This window comes from Anolis carolinensis, unplaced genomic scaffold (assembly GCF_035594765.1).
Source record: "Anolis carolinensis isolate JA03-04 unplaced genomic scaffold, rAnoCar3.1.pri scaffold_11, whole genome shotgun sequence".
NCBI classification, from domain to species: domain Eukaryota; kingdom Metazoa; phylum Chordata; class Lepidosauria; order Squamata; family Dactyloidae; genus Anolis; species Anolis carolinensis.
This window is the reverse complement of record NW_026943822.1, coordinates 17,991,269-18,016,039: the sequence shown is the minus strand read 5'-3', so window position 1 is coordinate 18,016,039 and position 24,771 is coordinate 17,991,269. Positions and strand designations below refer to the sequence as shown.

The 24,771-nt window shown below is 40.5% G+C and overlaps 1 protein-coding gene across 1 annotated transcript in view; it reads left to right on the top strand.

Annotated features, from left to right (window-relative positions):
• The window catches only part of gnb5 (G protein subunit beta 5), a 32,269-nt gene extending 10,815 nt beyond the window's left edge, over positions 1-21,454 (top strand). Inside the window, exons 6-11 of the mRNA XM_008120535.3 lie at positions 4,565-4,708; positions 6,088-6,179; positions 8,396-8,444; positions 15,949-16,045; positions 16,195-16,361; positions 17,680-21,454. Coding sequence (XP_008118742.1) covers positions 4,565-4,708; positions 6,088-6,179; positions 8,396-8,444; positions 15,949-16,045; positions 16,195-16,361; positions 17,680-17,691 — 561 coding nt within the window. The 3' untranslated portion in view covers positions 17,692-21,454. The remainder of the gene's footprint in view (positions 1-4,564; positions 4,709-6,087; positions 6,180-8,395; positions 8,445-15,948; positions 16,046-16,194; positions 16,362-17,679) is intronic.
• Positions 21,455-24,771: the final 3,317 nt, after the last annotated feature.

Genomic DNA, 24,771 nt, shown 5'->3' with positions numbered 1-24,771 from the left:
GCGGGTCTGGACACTTTGCAGGAAATTGCTGACAAACGCACACCTGCACATGAAGAGAAAATTCTCTAAAGTGGGAGCGTTTCAAAATTTGAGGAGCGTGGGTGAGAGTAAAACGGGGCTTGATGGCCTGTCGGTTTTGAAGTTAAAAGAAAAATGGAAATTGTGTTTGGTGGACAAAACCGAATTGCCTTAGCAGCACTCTTCTCAGTGTCCTCTCTTCTTCAGAATGTGCTTAGAATGATGCAATAATATATTTCATTTAATAGAGATTTTTGGATAAAATGCTTGAGGGACTATAGCTTCTGGAGAAGGGGATGAGGAAGTCATTATCCCCACTCAATAAAATATCTCCCCCTCTCAAATTTTCCTTCCATCCCAAAATATCTAGCATTGCAGTAACTTGAAACTTCTGTTGAGCATTTAGAAATACAATATGACCCCTATATCCCAGGGACCAGTACTTATGATTTCACTTATATAAGAAAAAATATGTTCTCTTGGTTGCTGTGGCTGTATGGCCATGTTCCAGAAGCATTCTCACCTGACGTTTCGCCCACATCTATAGTAGGCATCCTCAGAGGTTGTGAAGTCTGTTGGAAACTAGGCAAGCGGGGTTTATATATCTGTGGAATAATGTCCAAGGTGGGAGAAAGAACTCTTGTCTGTTGGAGGCAAGTGTGAATGTTGCAAATGGCCAGCTTGATTAGTATTGAGTAACTTTGCAGAATCAAACCATGGTTGTTTCTTGCCCAAGGGAATCCTTTGTTGGAAGGTGTTAGCTGGCCCTGATCGTTTCATATCTGGAATTCTTGTTTTCAGAGCGTTGTTCTTTATAGGTAAAGGTTTTCCCTTGATATTACCTCTAGTTGTATCCGACTCTGGGGGTTGGTGCTCATCTCCATTTCTAAGCCCCTGAATCCCCTATGGGTGAGAAGGGCAGGATATAAGTATTGTAATAAATAAATAAATAAGCCGAAGAGCCGGCGTTGTCCTTAGACGCCTCCAAGGTCATGGCTGGCATGACTACATGGAGCGCCATTACCTTCCTGCCAGAGCGGTACCTATTGATCTACTCACATTTGCATGCTTTTGAACTGCTAGGTTGGCAGAAGCTGGGGCTAACAGCAGGAGCTCACCCCACTCCCCAGGTTTGAACTGACAACCTTTTGGTCCGCAAGTTCAGCAGCTCAGCGGTTTAACCCACTACGCCATTGGGGGCTCCATTTGTTTTTATATAATAATAATAATATAATTAATAATAAACTGGCAGAAACCAGTGCAGGTGGTCCTGGTGGTGATGGGCACACTGGGTGCTGTGCCAAAAGATCTCAGCCGGCATTTGGAAACAATAGACATTGACAAAATTACGATCTGCCAACTGCAAAAGGCCACCCTACTGGGATCTGCGCGCATCATCCAAAAATACATCACACAGTCCTAGACACTTGGGAAGTGTTCGACTTGTGATTTTGTGATACGAAATCCAGCATGTCTATCTTGTTTGCTGTGTCATAATAAAATAAATAACTTTATTTTTGTATCCCATCTCCATCTCCACGAAGGGACTTGGGCGGGTCACATGGGGACAAGCCCAATCCATACAGTTAAAATATAGCATAATAAAATTGATAAAACAACATCATAATAAGACAAAATAAAACAACATACAACATGAGGGCGGGCAGGGCTAGTGCTAGTCAGTTGCAAGGATAGAGCTGATGGATAAAGTGCAGATTTACTGCCCTTCAGGGTGTTAAGCCTTGCTTTCTTTCTTATTCCTTACCAGGACAGTGGCTTATGGAATAGTGCTTTAGTCTCAGCTAAAAACAATTTAGAGTTGAACTGTCTTTCCCAATTTTGACTTTTTTTTACTGCATAATGTTTCTTTAAACCTCGGCAGTGCCTTGTCTGCACGGGAAGCGGCAAAACAAAGCTCAGTTTTTCATTTTCAAGCCTCAAAGCGTCCTGCTGCTTCATGCCTGCCAATGCTCTGCGCTGTTCCAGAGACATGACGTCAAACCTTTTCCGCTGGAGACGAGGTTTTGAAATGCAACGAACGGGGACAGTTACTGCCTTCGTGGAAGGATCCAGCGCTTTCTGAGCTGGCGATGGAGCAGAGCGATAACAAAACTGAAATGAAAGAGACACACACAACATCTGTTGTGCAGGCCATTCCTCCTCCTCCTTTTCTGGATTAAATGGGAGGAAGAGATTTATGCTAAAAATTTATAATCTCTTATCTAGATGATATATTTGGTGCTCTCTAGGCATGACGACCAATGGGTTAATAAGGAAAGCACATCTTATCATGAAGTAGAATGAGATGCTGTGGTGTCAGGCAGCCAATCTGACATGCAATAAAGGACAGGAAATTATTATTTATTTTGTTATGGTTGTGTTTTTACAGCCTAGAATTGGAAGGAGAGATTATTATAGGCTTATCTGCCTCCTGTGATAAAATAATAATAAGTGGGTTGTTGTGAATCTACAACAAGAACAACAATAATAATAGCAATAATAATAATAATAATAATAATAATAATAATAATAATAATAATAATAATAATAATAATAATCTGAACTCCAAAACACTTTTGGTCCCAAGCATTTTGAATTAAGTATTTTCAACCTGTATGATGTGTTGTCGAAGGCTTTCATGGTCGGAATCACTGGGTTGCTTTGAGTTTTCTGGGCTGTATGGCTATGTTCCGAAGCATTCTCTCCTGACATTTCACCCACATCTATGACAGTCATACTCAAAGGTTGTGAGGTCTATTGGAAACTAGGCAAGTGGGATTTATATATCTGTGGAATGTCCAGGGTGGGAGAAAGAACTCTTGTCTGTTGGAGGCAAGTGTGAATGTGGGAATTAATCACCTTGATTAGCATTGAAAAGCCTTGCAGCTTCAAAGCCTGCCTGATTCCTGCCTGGGGTAATCCTTTGTAGGGAGGTGTTAGCTGGTCCTGATTGTTTCATGCCTGGAATTTCCCTGTTTTCAGAGTATTCCTTATGTACTGTCCTGATTTTAGAGGCTTTTTAAAAATACTGAGGCTGTTATACTTTGAAGAGTTAATGTAACATGAAAAAAAGAGGAAAATCCTTGGCAAAGCTGAAGTCAGCAGGGAAAGAGGAGGACCGTGTTACAGGTGGATTGATTCAATCATGGAAGCCCAGTTTCTCTGGGATTTTTTGTCAGTATTTGTTTGTTTACGGAGGCATTGAATGTTTGCCATTGTATGTTGGAATTCGCCCTGAGTCCCCTTGGGGAGCTAAGGGCGGAATACAAATAACGTTTATTATTATTATTTTATTGTATGACACAGCAAACCAGATAGACATGCTGGATTTTATATCACAAAATCACAAGCTGAACACTTCCCAAGTGTCTAGGACTGTGTGATGTATTTTCGGACGATGCTTGCAGATCCCAGTAGGGTGGCCTTTTGCAGTTGGCAGATCGTTATTATTATTATTATTATTATTATTATTATTATTATTATTATTATTATTTTATTATGACACAGCAAACAAGATAGACATGCTGGATTTCATATCACAAGTCGAACACTTCCCAAGTGTCTAGGACTGTGTTATGTATTTTCAGATGATGCGCGCAGATCCCAGTAGGGTGGCCTTTTGCAGTTGGCAGATCGTAATTTTTATTATTGTTGTTGTTGTTGTTGTTAACCCACAGCCCTGCGTTTTGCAAGAGAATTATGCTAGGAAAAACATTTTGAACTTAACTCACATGTCTTAAGTAAAAATTCAGAAAAATGGGTTGGAAGATGATGCCAAGCAAATGCATGCAAGACAAATTTGTTACCCTCGGGAACCAGAGCTTCCCTCATAATGATTGCAATAGCATTAAAAAAATATCTCTTACAGTCAGCTACGTCATCTGCAAAAATGGCAACTATTGCACACCATACTTTAAAATAATTTGGCTCCTTATTCATTCACCACCAGTGAATTCCAGGTGCTGTAGGCTTGATTTCAGAGGAATCAAATGGCAAACCACCTCTGGGTCTTCCTTGCCTAAGAAAACCCTACGAAATCTATGGAGTTGCCATAAATCAAGAGGTGATTTGAAGACATGCACACACACATACATAAGAGCACTAAATTCCCCTTGCTGATGTCAGAATAAATCTGATATTCAGCATGTAGCAAGGCAAAGCCCTCCAGAGTTGCAATTCCACACACACATAATCTACTTTGGGCAGGATTATCCAGAAATCCACCCTGTTGAACCAGTGACGCCATATGTGCAAAAGAGAGAAGAACAAAAACCTTCTGGTGCTCCATGTTTATATACTGAGGGTGACATTTTGCATTTGCCGGATATAGTTGTTGAAGAAAGAGCAGTTGCCACAGTTTGCGCTTCTCTGAAAGAGCAATGATTTAATAAATCGGTGTTTTGGAAAAATTCTGTGCTTCGACATGAATCCATGAATCAAGTCCTTTAGGTGAATGAGAGTCAAACGAATCAGTTGAAAATAATGCAAAATTAACCGTGGTATCATTTTTACAGTATTTCCTTTTCTTCCATTCTTTCCTCTGAAGATCTTGACTGCGAGTGGAGATGGCACTTGCGCACTTTGGGATGTGGAAAGCGGGCAACTTCTGCAGAGCTTTCATGGCCACGGGGCGGACGTCTTGTGTCTCGATTTGGCTCCTTCGGAAACGGGGAACACATTTGTGTCAGGGGTAAGACTGTAATAATAATAATAATAATAATAATAATAATAATAATAATAATAATAATAATAAAAAAAAAACTTTATTTATACCCCGCCACCATCTCCCCAACGGGGACTCGGGGCGGCTTACATGGGGCCATGCCCAGAACAATACAATATAAACAGCATATAAAAGAACAACACATCACAACACAGCGAACAATACAATAAATAATAATATCCATTACAATACAAATCAAGGAAACAATGAAAACAAGGGCGGACCACATGAACATTAAGTTAAGACTATCTTCTCTCTATGCAGAGCAGGGAAAAGTGTGTGTGTATCTATCTGCAATAGAGCTTGGCTGTGGTGCAGCTGGTTAGTAGCCAGCTGCAATAAATCACTACTGACCGAGAGGTCACGAGTTCGAAGCCAGCCTGGGTCAGATTGAGCTCCTGACCATTAATAGCTTATCTCGTTGTTGACCTAAGCAACCCGAAAGACAGTTGCATCTGTCAAGTAGAAAATTTAGGTACCGCTTTATGCAGGGAGGCTAATTTAACTAATTTACGACAGCATAAAAATGTCCAGCAGCATGCAGAAGAATGAGGAAGTACTCCATCAAGGACTCGGTGTCACAAGTGGACTTTGAAGTGGCAGCTCCCCCTGTGGCCAGAATCGAGCACACCCTCATGAATCCGTAAACTGGAAAAATGTTAAATTGCCTCTGTGTCTGTATGTCATATGTCTAATGGCATTGAATGTTTGCCATGTATATGTACATTGTGATCCGCCCTGAGTACCCTTTGGGGTGAGAAAGAAGGGCAGAATATAAATACTGTAAATAAATAATAAAATAATAGAAACAAATATTGGCACAATACATGATAGAATCATAGAGTTGGAAGAGACTCCCCAGGGTCACCTCTCTTCTGCTGTGCAGGAACACACAACCAAAGTACTCCCAACAGATAGCCATTCAGCCTCTGCTTAAAAACTTCCAGAGAAGGAGACTCCGCCAGAATCCAGAGAAGTATATTCTACTGTCGAACAGCTCTTACTGCCAAGAGATTTTTCCTAATGGTGAAATCTCTTTTCCTGCAATTAGAATTAATTATTCTATGTCCCAGGAGCAGAAAACAGGCTTTAAAACAACAGGGAGTTCTCCCAATAGCATCATTCAGATATTTGAGGCTCAGTGTGTGGTGTTTATTTGGGCATCACATTCTCACCGTTCTGTGATGAAACAAAAAAAAGTTTACAAATAAAAACAAACATTGCAGCAATGTTTGACAGCTGAATAGCAATGGTATATTAAAACTAGTCTTGTCAAACTATCATGATATCTATTATGTTCGTTTTGATTTCTTCTTTGAGTCTGTAACTGGATTTAATTTTTTTAGGGGTGTGACAAAAAAGCCATGGTATGGGACATGCGGACTGGGCAGTGTATTCAATCTTTTGAAACCCATGAATCGGATATTAACAGTGTCAGGTAGGTTGATTTCTATCAGATGTTCATACCATTGCATCCCATGGTGCATCCATATTGACCAATGCAGTGCTTCATAGATATTGTGCTTGAAAGGGCTTGAAAAGTTCCTCTTTTGAACTACGATTCTCATAATCCCCCAGTCAGAATACTCTAGTCTGCTTCTCTTGCTCCTAGTTTATGCTTCAGTCATTTCTCATCTTGATGATTGTAGACTTGTTTTGATCGTTCTTCCATAACCTCATTTGAGTTGTCTGGTTTCTATTCAACATTCCTCTGCTAAGATTATTTTTTTTCTTGGTCTTGTTTTGACCGTATCGCCGTACTTTTGATGTCCCTTTGCCTATCTTTTCAATTAGCCAGCAAAGGCACGAGATCCTGCGCAATCTTAGGAGCTAAGCACAATCTGTCCCGGTTAGTACTGAGATGGAGAGTTGCCCAGGAATGCCAGGAACTGCAGGCTAGTGTTTCTCAAGCCGCCTGATGCGAAGGAATGTCAGTTTTGGGTTTGTAATCTGCCAGGGACTGGCACCGTATTGTGTCCATTGGCTACAGTTGTTTCTTTCTTTTCTGGAAACTTTGCAGCCCAATGGCTCATGGACTGGCACTGATCCACAGACGGAATAGCTTTGCTTGTAGACTATGTTTTAGAGGAGGGCAATGGCAACCCACCTTTGAGTTTTCGTAATCTAAGAAAGTCCTATATGGGACTTGAAGGGACATATATACACAAAAACATCTTGTCCCAGCTTTTAAAGCCATACATACTTTAATTCCCTACTCTTCACTTATCATTACCTTGCTTGAGATCTCTGTTTGAAATTGACATGTGTTAAAGCGCTGAGCTGCTGAACTTGCGGACCAAAAGGTCCCAGGTTCAAATCCTGGGAGCGGAGTGAGCACCCGCTGTTGGCCCCAGCTCCTTCCAGTCTAGCAGGGGCCAGGCTGTGGCACAGGCTGGTGAGCAGCCTGCTGCAATAAATCACTCTGACCATGAGGTCATGAGTTCGAGGCCAGCCCGTGGCGGGGTGAGCACCCGTCAATTAAAAACAAAAAATAGCCCCTGCTCATTGCTGACCTAGCAACCCGAAAGATAGTTGCATCTATCAAGTAGGAAATAAGGTACCACTTATAAAGTGGGGAGGCAAATTTAACTAATTTACGACGTTGGAATGAGGAAGTGCCATCACAGTGGATGATGAAGCAGCTGCTCCAGAATCGAACATCCCCTCAGGAGAAGGTTAAATTGCTTCTGCATCTGTCTCTGTCCTGTTCTATGTGTATGGCATTGAATGTTTGCCTTATATGTATACAGTGTGATCCGCCCTGAGTCCCCTTCGGGGTGAGAAGGGAGGAATATAAATACTGTAAATAAATAAATAAATAAATAAATAAACGTGAGTAGATCAATAGGTACCACTTCGGCGGGAAGGTAACGGCGCTCCATGCAGTCATGCCGGCCACATGACCTTGGAGGTGTCTACGGACAGCGCCGGCTCTTTGGCTTAGAAATGGAGATGAGCACCAACCCCCAGAGTCGGACACGACTGGACTTTACGTCAGGGGAAACCTTTACCTTTTACCTTACCCAGTTCTGGCAGATTTTCCCCCTTCTCAGTTTGGCTTTTTAACATCCTCTCCCTGACTTCTCCATTCTCTTAGAATCGTCTACTCAAAGAACTGTTGCTTCAGTGACTATTTAAAAATTTTACATTCATGTTTTTAATTATGCCTTTTATTCCATTCCATCATGGCTTGTTTGTGTTTTCCAGTAGAGTGGAAATATAGTTTATTTAATGTGTTGTTGAAGGCTTTCATGGCTGGAATCACTAGGTTGCTGTGAGTTTTCCGGGCTGTATGGCCATGTTCCAGAAGCATTCTCTCCTGATGTTTCACCCACAACTATGGCAGTCCTCCGAGGCGGTGAGGTTTGTTGGAAACTAGGCAAGGATGTATTTGAGTTTGCTTGCCCAGTAATCTTGTTGGTCAGTTAAATGGCTTACATGAAATGGTGAAATAAAGCCCCTTCCCATGGCAAAGGCCCTGATTGATTGTTCTGCAGCCACATGCCAATACAACCCAATGACCATCCAAGAAAACTGGCTTTTGCGCCTGTCAATTAGTATTTATAGATCCAGCTGCATGTTACAAGTACTGGAAATTTACCAATATCTTTTCTGTAATGCTGACACAACATGTTTTTTTTTTCTTCTGTCTAGATATTACCCAAGTGGAGACGCCTTTGCCTCTGGCTCAGATGATGCCACAGTAAGTTTTGCTATTATTGTTTTGGGGAAAAAATTAAATGCTTTCCTAAAGGAGGTCTAGAACTATGACTCCAACATGATCCAGGCTGCATCAGATGTCAGGAAGGTTACATTTCGGACTACAACTCCCAGAATCCCTGAGTGCCTATGCTGATTTGGGGATATTGGAAACTGGTTGAGAGGTTTTTTTTTTAATTTGCTGAATGCCATGGAGCAACTAGATGCCCATCTGGGTTCCTGATAATCTGCAGTCCGCACTCAGTTTGCTCTGAAGATGAGGCTGTAACTGAATTGAATTGAAACCACATTTTAAAATATTCACATTGACTTCAGTGGGCAGTGAATCATTCCTATTTCTCAGAATATTGCTTTCCATTTATAGATGCTTAAAAGCTTCTGTTGCATATTCATCTCCCCTGCCAGAGATAATGGAACTCTCATGAATTCAAAGAATCTCATATTATGGATATTTTTTTGAAAAGTTAATATGGTTTCCCATCATTCAAATAGGTATTACATAGTCTTCTCATTAAGCCATAGAGTTAAATTGTATTTGATTTTTCTTAGAACGACAGGAGGCACATTGTGATAAATAAAATAAAAACTTTTGTGGATTATGGATAGTTACAAACTTGGTATAAGATCTTGCATCCCCCGGTGGCACAGTGGATTAAACCCTTGTGCAGGCAGGACTGCTGACTGACAGTGGTTCAGTGGTTTGAATCTGGAGAGAGTGGGTAAGCTTTCTCAGTCAGCTCCAGCTCCCCTGGGCAACGTCCTTGCAGACGGCCAATTCTCTCACACCAGAAGCAACTTGTAGTTTCTCAAGTCGGTCCTGACACGGAAAAAAAATGTTTCCTTCACTAAAGGCCTGTCTAAACAGGAAAATTTTCAACTGGTTCTTGAAAGAAGAAAGGGAGGGAGCTGTTTTAATTTCCTTTGGGTGAGTATTCCACAGGGTCAGGGCAGCCACCAAATATGCCATCTGCTCGCCCATTGAAAACCATAATAACCATATCTAAGAAACTAGAGCTGATGTGCTCTAGCAGCACCCCAAATAACCCCAGGAACAGATCTAAAAACCAATACACTAAGAAAAAAGTATCCATCATTACTGTAGATTTACATTACAAATTCACGATTACTGTTGCAAAATCCACTGTTGTTTACAACATCTGGTACTCAAAAACCAAGTAACAGCATTTTCTTTTCATGAAATGTGTTCTGAGTTTAGCACTAAAATACAAACATGAGTTTTCCTTAGCATGGGTTATTTTTTTTCCTGGCCTGGCACCTTCCAGGTGATGGAATACAACTCCCATCAGTCCCAGTCAGAGTGGTCAACAATCGGAAATGATTGGACTTTGCAGTCCAATGAAGATTAGGCAACAGTCCTTTAGGCCCTTCCCATGTCCTGTAAATTACTGTATATACTCAAGTATAAGCCTAGTTTTTCAGCCCTTTTTTAGGATTGGAAAAAACCCTCCTTGGCTTACACTCGGATGAGGGTCCTGGTGGGCTTATATTCAGGTCAGCTTATACTCAAGTATATAAGGGACATAAAAAACAACAAAAAAGGCTTTTTTGCTTACGTTGGTAGAAAAAGGAAGAAAAAGGAGGCGATAGGGCCACTGCAAGGAGAAGATGGGGTGATGGTGACAGGGGATAGGGAAAAGGCAGAACTGCTTAATGCCTTCTTTGCCTCGGTCTTCTCACAAAAAGAAAGCCATCTTCAACCTCAGCAACATGGAATGGACGAAGGATTGGGGGAAATCCAACCCCAAATAGGGAAACAAGTTGTCCAGGAACACTTGGCCTCTCTAAACGAATTCAAGTCCCCAGGGCCAGATCAGCTACACCCAAGAGTACTGAAGGAACTAGCGGAAGTTATTTCAGAACCACTGGCAATTATCTTCGAGAGTTCTTGGAGAACGGGAGAAGTCCCAGCAGATTGGAGGAGGGCGAATGTGGTCCCTATCTTCAAGAAGGGAAAAAAGAACGACCCAAACAATTACCGTCCGGTCAGCCTCACGTCGATACCAGGCAAAATTCTGGAAAAGATCATTAAAGAAGTGGTCTGCGAACACTTAGAAACAAATGCGGTCATTGCTAATAGTCAACACGGATTTACCAAAAACAAGTCATGCCAGACTAATCTGATCTCTTTTTTCGATAGAGTTACGAGTTGGGTCGATACAGGGAATGCTGTGGATGTAGCGTACCTGGATTTCAGTAAGGCCTTCGACAAAGTCCCCCACGACCTTCTGGCAAACAAACTAGTAAAATGTGGGCTAGACAAAACTACGGTTAGGTGGATCTGTAATTGGCTAAGCGAACGAACCCAAAGGGTGCTCACCAATGCGTCGTCTTCATCATGGAAAGAAGTGACAAGTGGAGTGCCGCAGGGCTCCGTCCTGGGCCCGGTTCTGTTTAACATCTTTATTAACGACTTAGACGAAGGGTTAGAAGGCACGATCATCAAGTTTGCAGACGACACAAAACTGGGAGGGATAGCTAACACTCCAGAAGACAGGAGCAGAATTCAAAACGATCTTGACAGACTAGAAAGATGGGCCAAAACTAACAAAATGAAGTTCAACAGGGACAAATGCAAGATACTTCACTTCGGCAGAAAAAATGGAAATCAAAGATACAGAATGGGGGACGCCTGGCTTGACAGCAGTGTGTGCGAAAAAGACCTTGGAGTCCTCGTGGACAACAAGTTAAACATGAGCCAACAATGTGATGCGGCTGCTAAAAAAGCCAATGGGATTCTGGCCTGCATCAATAGGGGAAAAGTGTCTAGATCCAGGGAAGTTATGCTCCCCCTCTATTCTGCCTTGGTCAGACCACACCTGGAATACTGTGTCCAATTTTGGGCACCACAGTTGAAGGGAGATGTTGACAAACTGGAAAGCGTCCAGAGGAGGGCGACTAAAATGATTAAGGGTCTGGAGAACAAGCCCTATGAGGAGCGGCTTAAAGAGCTGGGCATGTTTAGCCTGCAGAAGAGAAGGCTGAGAGGAGACATGATAGCCATGTACAAATACATGAGGGGAAGTCATAGGGAGGAGGGAGCAAGCTTGTTTTCTGCTGCCCTGCAGACTAGGACACGGAACAATGGCTTCAAACTACAGGAAAGGAGATTCCACCTGAACATCAGGAAGAACTTCCTCACTGTGAGAAGGGCTGTTCGGCAGTGGAACTCTCTCCCCGGGGCCGTGGTGGAGGCTCCTTCCTTGGAGGCTTTTAAGCAGAGGCTGGATGGCCATCTGTCGGGGGTGCTTTGAATGCGATTTCCTGCTTCTTAGCAGGGGGTTGGACTAGATGGCCCATGTGGTCTCTTCCAACTCTACTATTCTATGATTCTATGATTTATTTTTTCTCTATTATTATTGGTATTGTTACATTTATTATTTTACTCTATTAATTATTATTTTACATGTATTATTTTATTCTATTATTGTTGTTGCTTTTACATTTATTTTACTCTATTTATTGTTACATTTATTATTTTACTGCATTTATTATTAATAATTTATTATTTCACTCTATTAGTATTAAAAGGATACATAAGCACATTTACATTGAAGAAGATGAAAATAATGATTTAATCAGAGTTGAATTATATCTCAAATTACAGATTGATGTAAAGATTCAAAAACATTTATTTATTATTTATTTATTTACAGCATTTTCCGCCCTTCTCACCCCGAAGGGGACTCAGGGCGGATCACATTACACATATAGGCAAACATTCAATGCCTTTTAACATAGAACAAAGACAGACAAACATAGGCTCCGAGCGGGCCTCGAACTCATGACCTCCTGGTCAGAGTGATTCATTGCAGTGATTCATTGCAGCTGCTCTCCAGCCTGCGCCACAGCCCGAGCCCGAGCCCATTTAAACTACTGATGCCTCAATTAATGTAATTTTATTGGTATCTCGGCTTATACTGGAGTCAATGTTTTCCCAGTTTTTTTGTGGTAGAATTAGGTGCCTCGGCTTATATTCGAGTCGGCTTATACTCGAGTATATACAGTAATGTAATTTTATTGATATCTCGGCTTATACTGGAGTCAATGTTTTCCCAGTTTTTTTGTGGTAGAATTAGGTGCCTCAGCTTATATTCGGGTCGGCTTATACTCGAGTATATACAGTAATGTAATTTTATTGATATCTCGGCTTATACTGGAGTCAATGTTTTCCAAGTTTTTTGGTGGTAGAATTAGGTGCCTCGGCTTATATTCGGGTCAGTTTATACTCGAGTATATACAGTAATATTGTCGCAGGCACGGTGGATAAGTATTTCCAGCTTGCTGAAAGCTCCCAAACCAAAGGTGGCTTTGCATTAGTCATCGTGTGTGGGAGGTTAAGAGGTTTGGCTTGGTTTTGGAATGTATATAGATTTCCTTTGGGCTCAGCATGGGTTTGAAGCATATCTGCATCTCATTGTAACCTCGCCCCAGTCTTGTGATACAGTGAGGCCAGGGAGAGAGGCGCTTTCCCAAGACCACCGCTGGTGTTTCATGGCTGAGCAGAGAAACAAAATGCGGCCTCGCTGCCTCCAAGAACAACACCGGCTCTATTCTTCTGACCTTCGTGTTTGTCCTGAAGCTTTGGCTCTCTCTCCTTGTGTCTGTACCGGTTTGGATGTGATTGCACCCATGTTGTTGTAGCGCATAGGCAATGAGCTACTGGATTCCTCCGAAGAAAGGCAATCGGTACCAATTTGTTTTTGTTGGGTGCACTTCTGAATGGGAAAAAACTTGCAACAGGCAAGGAAATGGTAGGGCTTGGTTGTTAGCAACCGGCAACACAGAGAAGGGCTGTCGCTCCGTGATGGAAGACATATGTTTCAAGAGTTTGGAAAGATTCATTAATGCTAGGACTAATGCTTTGGTCTTATGCATGGAAGCAGTTAATTTTTGCAAGGCTGAAAACATGATAAATTTTGCATTGTTATCTGAAACCATTAATTTTATTTTTTTCATTTATTTATTTATTTACAGCATTTATATTCCGCCCTTCTCACCCTGAAGGGGACTCAGGGCGGATCACATTACACATATAGGCAAACATTCAATGCCTTTTAACATAGAACAAAGACAAGACAAACATAGGCTCCGAGCGGGCCTCGAACTCATGACCTCCTGGTCAGAGTGATTCATTGCAGCTGGTTTCAGCTGGCTTGCTCTCCAGCCTGCGCCACAGCCCGAGCCCCACTTTTTCATTCCACTTTTTAAAATGAAGATTGTTAATGTAACACTGCTTTAAAAATAGGAGGAAATTAAAACAGCAAAAAACATGGACGCTACCTTGAAAACAATAACAAATTTTAAACTTGTTGGAGCCCCCGATGGCGTAGTGGGTTACCTGAAGGCTGGCAGGTTCGAACCCAGGGAGAGCATTGATGAGCTCCCTCTATCAGCTCCAGCTCCATGCGGGGACATGAGAAAAGCCTCCCACAAGGATGGTAAAGCATCAAAACATCCGGGCAATGTCCCCTGGGCAATGTCCTTTCAGACAGCCAGTTCTCTCCCACCAGAAGTGACTTGCAGTTTCTCAAGTCGCTCCTGACACGAAAAACTGTTGTTGAAAATTTTAATGAATTCAAATAATTAAATTAGCATCTAACAATTTTTTTCCAGGTTCCCTAAATGGCATGCTAAAAAGCAAAGTATAAATCTTGACATGTCTCTCTCTTTTTTGAAGAAATTGTACATTCAGTTACAATTATTTTTAAAGGCGTGGTAGGAGGATGGGAATCGCAGTCCAATAAGATCTGGAGAGCTGTGTGATTTTCCACTGTTAAAGTAGAATAGTAGCATATTTGGAAAGTCCTTTTTAATTGTACAGGGTCGAAACATATTTTGAAACATGGATGTGGTGTGCAGGTACCTCTGTAGCCATGGATTCTGCATCCTGTGGATCCAACCACAGGTTGAATATATTACCTTTAAAAAAGAAACCATGATTTTGCCACATAGTGAGTATTGCACTGATGGTTGGGCATATCCTACCATCCCACCATTTCACAGAAACTCAGACTCTCTCCAGCACTTGCTTCTGTTGTGCACCGTTTTATAGAAGGTGTGCCATTTTACTCTGCCATTAAATATAATGAGACTGGAAAATCTATAGACTTTGTTATCCATGAGATTCTTGATCGAAACTCCATTGTACTCCAGTCTCCCTTTCCCATCTCCCTCTCCTTATTCAGTAAGGTCATGATTTCTGTTTCAACGTGATGATAATTATGGTTTTATCTTATGCACATCATGATGTTAATTCTACTTAGGGACATAAATCCCCGAGTTAAAAGCATCTGACTTACGGATGACTCAATGGGGCTGAGAAAACATAAAGTGAGAGAAATCTACCCCTCGGAAGGGAAATTCATTCCCTAAAGAGTTACCATGCAAAAAAGATGTTTTAACTAAAGCTTTATCACCAATCCTTGTTTTCATAACAAGCCAATGTTCAAAATCTAATTATTAGAAGGACAGTAAGTGAGGCGAAATCCTCAGAATAGGGGCACAGACAGCAAAACTAACACCAAAGATATATATATGTATACAAAGATATATATGTCTATATATCTTCAAAGATATATACATATATGTATCTCCATATATACACACATATACATGCACACATAAAATATTTGGATATCTATCTATCTATCTTTGGATAGCATAGGGAAAGGTTAACACCCCTATGGTATTAGTTTTGTGTCTGTAGAGGTTTGATACATACATATATATATATATATACTCCAAATATGTATGTATGTATGTACAGTAGAGTCTCACTTATCCAACGTAAACGGGCTGGCAGAATGTTGAATAAGCGAATATGTTGGACAATAAGGAGGCATTAAGGAAAAGCCTATTAAACATCAAATTAGGTTATGATTTTACAAATTAAGCACCAAAACATCATGTTATACAACAAATTTGACAGAAAAGGTAGTTCAATACACAGTAATGCTATGTAGTAATTACTGTATTTACGAATTTAGCACCAAAATATCACGATATATTGAAAACATTGACTACAAAAATGTGTTGGATAATCCAGAACGTTGGATAAGTGAGACTCTACTGTATCTCCATATATACACACATATACACACACACATAAAATATTTGGATATCTATCTATCTATCTATCTATCTATCTATCTATCTATCTATCTATCTTTGGATAGCATAGGGAAAGGTTAACACCCCTATGGTATTAGTTTTACTGTCTGTAGAGGCTTGAGATTATATCTATATATATATATATAATCTCCAAATTTGTATGTATGTATGTCCAAAGAGAGATACACACACACACACACACACACACACACACATCTCCAAAGATAAATAGATTGATAGGTAGCTAGATATCTATCTATCTTGTTAATAACTTCGGGACTGCCTCTATGGTAAAATGTATACATATCTGTGGGTTTAATGTATTTGTCCTCTGTATGGCTTTCTTTCCCACTCAGTGTCGTTTATATGATCTGCGAGCAGACAGAGAAGTTGCCATTTATTCCAAAGAGAGCATCATCTTTGGAGCATCCAGCGTGGACTTTTCTCTTAGTGGTAAGACATGATCCCTAATATCTGGAACCAAACCTCTACGGATACCAAAAGCCCCCACTGTATGTGATAAAACCACAGTTTGTAACCAAGAGGAATCTTGTTTTTAAGGTAATACCATTACTCCTTACATATATTGATTTGTTTAACAGGCCGCTTGCTGTTTGCTGGTTACAACGACTACACCATCAACGTGTGGGATGTTTTGAAAGGGGCTCGCGTGTCGATCTTGTTCGGCCATGAGAATCGAGTCAGCACTTTGCGCGTTTCCCCTGATGGGACTGCATTCTGCTCAGGATCATGGGATCATACTCTAAGAGTAAGGAGACTCCACTGTTCTTTTCTCTTCTGCTTTTCCTTTTCTTTTGCTTTGTGTGTGTACAAGGAGATGGGAACTATTGAGCCCAGAATACATGATGTAAATGAGTCTCAGCCCCCATCATCTGTTTTGAGATTGTGAGCTGATTCAATGTACAGTAAGACTCTTATATCTGGAGATATGTTCCTGAAGTTCTCATTGAAACAGGAAACTCTGGGTAATAGTGATCCCTATTGAAATGTACGCTTTCCACCAGAAGTTACCATAGAATCACATTGGCTGACCTAGAAATGAGCTAGCGAAATTAGAATTTGCAAGGTCTTTTAGTGCAGGGCTTTTTAAACTTTTTCCACATCCACCTGAGAAATGTATGATGTATATAGGTATATAAATTAGAAATAAAAACCACACATTTCCTGATAATTCACCTTTGCAGGGCTTGCTTAAACAGGCTGAATTTCCTTTCTATGAAGTACAGCTGAAGCCTTTTCTGCAGAGCCCACTGTAAACACTGCACATTGTGATGTACATTTGTGTCAATGGAAATTTTTAACTGTTTCCAAATTTGTCAGGACTTCAACATTGAGCAAAGGGTCTCCCATATGGGGTTGAACCCAGAGTTTAAGAAACTCTAGTGCAATTCTTTGGTAACTTCCGGCAGAAGCATAGGTAAAAGTTTTCCCCTGATGTTAAGTCTAGTCATGTCCGACTCTGGGGGTTGGTGCTTATCTTTCTAAGCCGAAGTGCCGGCATTGTCCATAGACACCTCCAAGGTCATGTTGCCGGCATGACTGCATGGAGCACCATTACCTTCCCGCCGGAGCGGTACCTATTGATCTACTCACATTTGTATGTTTTCAAACTGCTAGGTTGGCAGAAGCTGGGGCTAACAGTGGGTGCTTACTCCGTCCCCAGATTCAAACCTGCAACCTTTCAGTCCACAAGTTCAGCAACTCAGCGCTTTAAATGCTGCGCCATCAGGGGTGCATGCTATATAATTATAAAATTATAGAATTATAAAGAAGATTATTAAAGAACGTATTTTATTTGCTGTGGGGGAACTGGTCCCATAGAATCCTAGAGTTGGAAGAGGCCATCCAGACCATTCCTTTGTCATGCAGGAAAACACAATCAAAGCATCCCCAGCAGATGGCCATCTAGCCTCTGCATAAACACCTCCAGAAAAGGAGACTCTATTTATTTTAAAAGACATGGGCTATATATACTGTGTGTTTATCTTACCGCAGAAACCTGATTGATTTTGGAAAAGCCCAGTGCTTTGTAGATCCTAATCACTATTTATCTTCTCTCTCTTCAGATCTGGGCTTAATCAGCAGTGCTTTTTCCCAAATACACACAAAAATGACATCATGAGATCAACCTGCTTGCTTCCCTTCTAAAAAATTCTCAATTCGGGGGGCAGAGGGAAAGCTGCAGCAAAGAAACCAATTGCAACACGGTGATCGTCAAAAGACGAAATGCTCCATTGTCAGTGTTTACCACGTTGTTGCCCAAATGCAAACACTACTAGTTAGAAAAGGGTCATATCCTTTTATCATACAGTTTTTTTAAAAAGAGAAAGAGAAAAAAATCTGTGTGTGGTATAATAAGCTGTTTTTAATTCTGTTTTGGAAACTACCTTAGAAATAGTTTACGCCAGACTCCTACTGAAACAACCTGCAAAACCAGAGTTTAGTATCTTAGTGCACATTCTGTATGTGGTCCTTGCATGAGATTACGTTTCTTACTAAAGTCAACTTGGAAATAAATCAGACTTTAGCTTTTTAATCAGGGTATTCAAGGGCTTCTTGACACATTCCATGGAAGCAGCAAGAGAGAAATGTGGAGCGATTTATACTTGCTCCCCCTGCTTTCCGAGACTTGGATAAGAACCAAATGGAAGGTAGTAATTAGAGCGTCAAACTAGGCCTGGGTTCAAATCCGCGCTCAGACATAACACTCCCTGGGTGACTTCGAGCCCAATTCCTGATTCTCATCCTAGCCTACCTCATCGGGGTTTTGTGAGGAGAACATGCCGAGAACCTGTACACTGCCTTGACCGCCTTTGAAAAAGAAGCGGGTTGTAAAAATATACGGTAAAGAATGGGATGTGCGAAAATCCCTTTGACATGTGGGGTCTGCTTTGGTGATCGCACATGCATTTCCTCTCCTCCTGAACATGGAGGAGGAGAAATTTGATGCTGCTTCTCTTCCGTTCTCTTTCTTTCTCTGCTTTTGTGGAATGTGTAAATCAGCCCTGAGTCTTGAAACATTCCTTTGTTGGGAAGAGAGGAAGCCAAGGGAGTGCCATTCGGAAAGATTGAAATCAGCAGGGTTTTGCTGTCGGTTTATTTATGTTTGATATAGTTGTACCTGTTGGTTGTTTGCTGCTTAACCCCAGTGCTTCCAGAGAGAGGGCTGCTATGTCTTTCCATACGAAAGCACTATCTGTGGCCAGATTTAGTGGTGAGTAGTGACCTTGGAGACTTAGTGGTGAGTAGTATTAGAAGGAGAAAGTGACCTTGGAGACGAAGGCTGAAATCCCAATTGAGGGAGTTGGTCCTCCAGGTATTTGGGACTCAGGCTACCAGAAGCTCCTATTGCCAGCTTGTCCAGTGGTCAGGGATTTTGGGAGCTAAAGTCCAAAACACTGCAGGTTGTGCAGGCCTGAGCTAGAGATTTACAGTAGAGTCCCACTTATCCAACATAAACGGGCCGGCAGAATGTTGGATAAGTGAATATGTTGGATAATAAGGATTAAGGAAAAGCCTATTAAACATCAAATTAGGTTATGATTTTACAAATTAAGCACCAAAACATCATGTTATAAAACAAGTTTGACAGAAAAAGTAGTTCAATATGCAGTAATGCTATGTAGCAATTACTGTATTTATGAATTTAGCACCAAAATATCAGAATGTATTGAAAACATTGACTACAAAAATGTGTTGGATAATCCAGAACGTTGGATAAGCGAGTGTTGGATAAGTGAAACTCTACTGTCTTTGGGACTCCGGCTACCAGAAGCCCCTATTGCCAGCTTGTCCAATGGTCAGGGATTTTGGGAGCTAAAGTCCAAAACACTGCAGGTTGTGCAGGCCTGAGCTAGTGATTTACAATAGAGTCTCACTTATCCAACATAAACGGGCCGGCAGAATGTTGGATAAGTGAATATGTTGGATAATAAAGAGGGATTAAGGAAAAGCCTATTAAACATCAAATTAGGTTATAATTTTACAAATTAAGCACCAAAACATCATGTTATACAACAAGTTTGACAGAAAAAGTAGTTCAATATGCAGTAATGCTATGTAGCAATTACTGTATTTACGAATTTAGCACCAAAATATCACAATGTATTGAAAACATTGACTACAAAAACATTGACTACTAAAAGGCAAACTGCGTTGGATAATCCAGAACGTTGGATAAGCGAATGTTGGATAAGTGAGACTCTACTGTATAAGAAAATATGGGTTCCCAAGAGTCTGACTGACAAGTATCCACTATTGGAATAATAACAAGGTATTAAATATCATTAAACATTATATTATACTATACTGTATTTACGAATTTAGCACCAAAATATCACGATGTATTGAAAACATTGACTACAAAAATGCATTGGATAATCCAGAATGTTGGATAAGCGAATGTTGGATAAGTGAGACTCTACTGTATGAGAAAATATGGGTTCCCAAGAGTCTGATTGACAAGTATCCACTATTGGAATAATAACAAGGTATTAAATATAATTAAACATTATATTATACTGTATTTACGAATTTAGCACCAAAATATCACGATGTATTGAAAACATTGACTACAAAAAAGCGTTGGATAATCCAGAATGTTGGATAAACAAGTGTTGGATAAGTGAGACTCTACTGCATCTGAGCATTTCAAGGATGAGATCCTGCAGTGCTTTCACAAATTTTATTTGAGGGCAATAAGAGGTTATTTTATAGAACGTAATTTTTTTTTGTAAGAGTCCTTTCAATGTCTTTTAAAAACATGTTTAGATCCAGAAATGTAATGTATATGGTCAGAAGCAAAATACATTGAAATGAGAGTAGTTTTGATGCGTGTATTTAGTTGGGTCTTAAAAATTCGTTTAGCTTGAACGCTTTGGTTACAGAAATACTACAGGATTGGTATTAACCTATCCGCATGGTTCAAAGCAATGAAAAGTAAATGGAAAGTTCTTGGAAGTGACTGAAAATTTCAACCCTCCAGGTGTTTTGGACTTCAACTCCCACAATTCCTAACAGCCTACCGGCTGTTAGGAATTGTGAGAGTTGAAGTCCAAAACACCTGGAGGGATAAAGTTTGCCTATGTGTTTTCTATAGAGAATTGGTGTAGCTAGAATTTGGACAAACATGTTCCAAGATGATACACATACTTGTTGTTCTCAACTTTGGGTCTGCTTTTGAAGTTTTGTACTTAAAATCCCAGCATGGCCAATGGTTATGCATTCTGGCAGGTGAAGCTCAAATCACCTGGAGGACCAGAGATTGAGAACTAAAGCTATCTGTATAGTTTGGTTATAATCGAAAAGAAGTATAGCTTGGTGGCACAGCGATGGAAAATGTCCAGTTATCTCCTTTCGTCCTAATCCAGGAGCAGAGATCATGTAGCTGCTCATCCTCAGGCATTGCCAGACTACACCTCCCAGCATCCATCATCAATAGCTGTACTTACTTGGGCTGCTGGGAGTTGCAGTCACAATCAAAAGTATCTCAAAGGAACACAAAAACAAAGGATGAGATCAACTGATGGATCTATCAACTAACATTGGCTGACGGGACGTAATTTTGGGGAGGTGGAGGAATAATATTTATATTTTAAAGAAAGAGATGTAAATAGATATACTAGATAAGAGGGCTTTTTTTTTGGTTCACGAAACAGGCAGCATAAATCGAGATGTAATGTAGTAGGCGTTATATCATGACACGGGGATGCTCGTTGTGCAATACCAAGTTGACACACTGTACACTTTTGATTCAGGCCGTATTTATTGAATATGGAATATGTCGTGTTGATGACTTATGAATGGCCTCACTGTAATAAATTGTATTTTACATACTGAGAATTGTTGATTTTTATCGTCGTTCTTACTGATTTATGATTTGTTTTGATTTCTTTTTAGCAAGAACAATCTAACATGCAATCAAAGTTAAAAAGAAATAGAAAGAAGAAAAAAATTGAGGGAGATAAGAGAGGAAAAAAAACGAGTATCGCTTTTCGAAGAGACCACAGAGGCCATCCAAACCAAACCCTTCCTGTGTGTTGTCGAAGGCTTTCATGGCCAGAATCACAGGGTTGTTGTGAGTTTTCCGGGCTGTATGGCCATGATCCATTAGCATTCTCTTCTGACGTTTCGCCCACATCTATGGCAGGCATCCTCAGAGGTTGTGAGGTCTGTTGGAAACTAGGCAAGTGGAGTTTATGTACCTTATATACTCGAGTATAAGCCGACCCGAATATAAGCTGAGGCACCTAATTTTACCACCAAAACTGGGAAAACGTATTGACTCGAGTATAAGACGAGGGTGGGAAATGCAGCAGCTATGAGTCAAATTCAAAAATAAAAATAGATATTAATAAAATTGCATTATTCGAGGCATCAGTAGGTTAAATGTTTTTGAATACAGTAGAGCCTCACTTATCCAACATAAATGGGCTGGCAGAACATTGGATAAGCGAATATGTTGGATAATAAGGAGGGATTAAGGAAAGGCCTATTAAACATCAAATTAGGTTATAATTTTACAAATTAAGCACCAAAACGTCATGTTATACAACAAGTTTGACAGAAAAAGTAGTTCAATATGCAGTAATGCTATGTAGCAATTACTGTATTTATGAATTTAGCACCAAAATATCACGATGTATTGAAAACATTGACTACAAAAATGCTTTGGATAATCCAGAACGTTGGATAAACAAATGTTGGGTAAGTGAGACACTACTGTACATGTATTATTTTCCTGTATTTATTATTATTACATGTATTATTTTACTCTATTATTATTAAAAGGATACATACGCACATTTACATTGAAGAAGATGAGAATCATGATTTGATCAGAGTTGGACAGTCTTATCTTAAATTTGAGCTTTATGTAAATATTCAAAAACATTTAACCTACTGATGCCTCAATTAATGTAGTTGTATTGGTATCTATTTTTATTTCTGAAATTTACCACCCTCGGCTTATATTGGAGTCAATGTTTTCCTAGTGTTTTGTGGTAAAATTAGGTGCCTCAACTTATATTCGGGTCAGCTTATACTCAAGTATGTACGGTATATCCCACCCTTCTCACCCTGAAGGGGACTCGGTGGCTTACAAGTTATGTGTACATACAATATATTATAATATTAGCATAGCACAATATAAGCATTTTACATTACTATATTGTACTATATGACTATACTGAAGTACTATTCGTAATATTACATATATATAATATACAATTATAATAGTGTATTATTAGTATATTGTATTACAGGATAATATTATCAATATTATATGTATATACAATACTGATGCCTCAATTAATGTAATTTGATTGGGATCTATTTTCATTTCTGAAATTTACCATCTTCGGCTTATACTGGAGTCAATGTTTTCCCAGTGTTTTTGTGGTAAAATTAGGTGCCTCGGCTTATATTCGGGTCGGCTTATACTCGAGTATATACGGTAATTCAGAGATGGGGGATCTCCCTCCTGGAATCAAATCCTGATTTTTACCTTTGCTTGGAAATCATATGTTGTGGTTTTTCAAAGGCTGGAATATTCTGAAAGGCGACCCGATAGGGCATAAATCATTAACGGTAACCGAACAAAGCCGGAACAAATGAAGCCGCCACTTGTCCATTGGCTTCCCATTGAAGTCAGCGTTTCCCGCACGGTCTCTATGCCAACGCCGGTGCCACAGTTGTGCGAAATGGACTTCCCTGCTTGTTCTGCCAGCAGCCTGATAGAAAAGGGAAGCAGAAGAGGCCGTTTCCCCTTCCTTGGGAGTTCCCAGGGTTCGGGGTGACTTTGGAGACTTGGGTTTTCTTTTTCTGCTTGACTTTTGGCTGAAGGTCAAGAGAAACCGGAGAGTGAAAAATGGCTGGATTTTCCCCCATTGATCTTTCATCTGCCCTTGAAGAATCATTCATCACCGAAGCTCGGCTTTCTCTTTTTCAATCAATGGGAATGTCGTCGTCCTCCTCCTCTCCCAGCCTTCCTTCTTACCCAAAACCCTTGGCCTGTCCTTATTTATTAGGTGAGAGATTGATTCACTTAAGTCCTAAAATGCGATTTAGAAAACGTGATGGCCAGCCGTGCCCTTGTGGGTGGCACTCGGGACGGAAATCAAAGGAGCTGGGTGAGAATTTACATTCCCCCTTGGTTTTAGGGGAGCTTCTCCCAGGCTTTGTAGTAAAGGTTAAGGTTTTCCCCGTGTCCGACTCGGGGTTGGTGCTCATCTCCATGTCTAAGCCAAGGAGCCGGCGTTGTCCGTAGACACCTCCATGGTCATGTCCTTCCCGTCGGAGCAGTACCAAATGATCTACTCACATTTGCATGTTTTCAAACTGTTGGTTGGCAGAAGTTGGGGCTAACAAAGTCCAGAATACCGGGAGGGCCAGAATTTATGCTTTTTAATGATTGTTTTGATTGATGTTGATGTTTTTATCAGGTTAATTGTGTCATGGCTTTGCGATTGGTTTTTCTGATTGTTGTATTGGGCATGGCCCCATGTAAGCCGCCCCGAGTCCCTTCGGGGAGATGGGGCGGGGTATAAAAATAAAGTTATTATTATTATTATTATTATATTATTATTATTATTAATTTGCCCATGCTTGGTCTAGATCAGTGATTCCCAAAGTGGGCGCTACCGCCCCCTGGTGGACGCTGCAGCAATCCAGGGGGGCGGTGATGGCACCTATTAGGACACGGGGGCGGGGCCAGGGGAGGGGCGTGGCTTCTTCCCAAGAGCCCGAGACAGGGCTGAGAATCTATACCTCTCCTGAGCAGGGGGCGGAGCTAGAACTAGGCAAAGAGAAGGGGCGGAGCTAGAGTCAGGCGCAGTTAGATCTAAGATAGTGATGGCCAACCTATGACACACGTGTCAGCACTGACACGCCTAGCCATTTTTGCTGACACGCTGCCGCATGCAGATTGATTGAATGACTAATGTTTTTTGTGGCCAAATTTGGTGTGATTTGCTCCAGTGGTTTTGTTGTTTACTCCATGGGAATTATGCACATTACATACATATATATATATATATATATATATATATATATATATATATATATTATTGTAGTATATTATTATATTATTCATTATTCATGACTACATTGAAACTACAATAGAGAGAAATCAGCAAGGAAACTGCAAGAGGCACCATAGA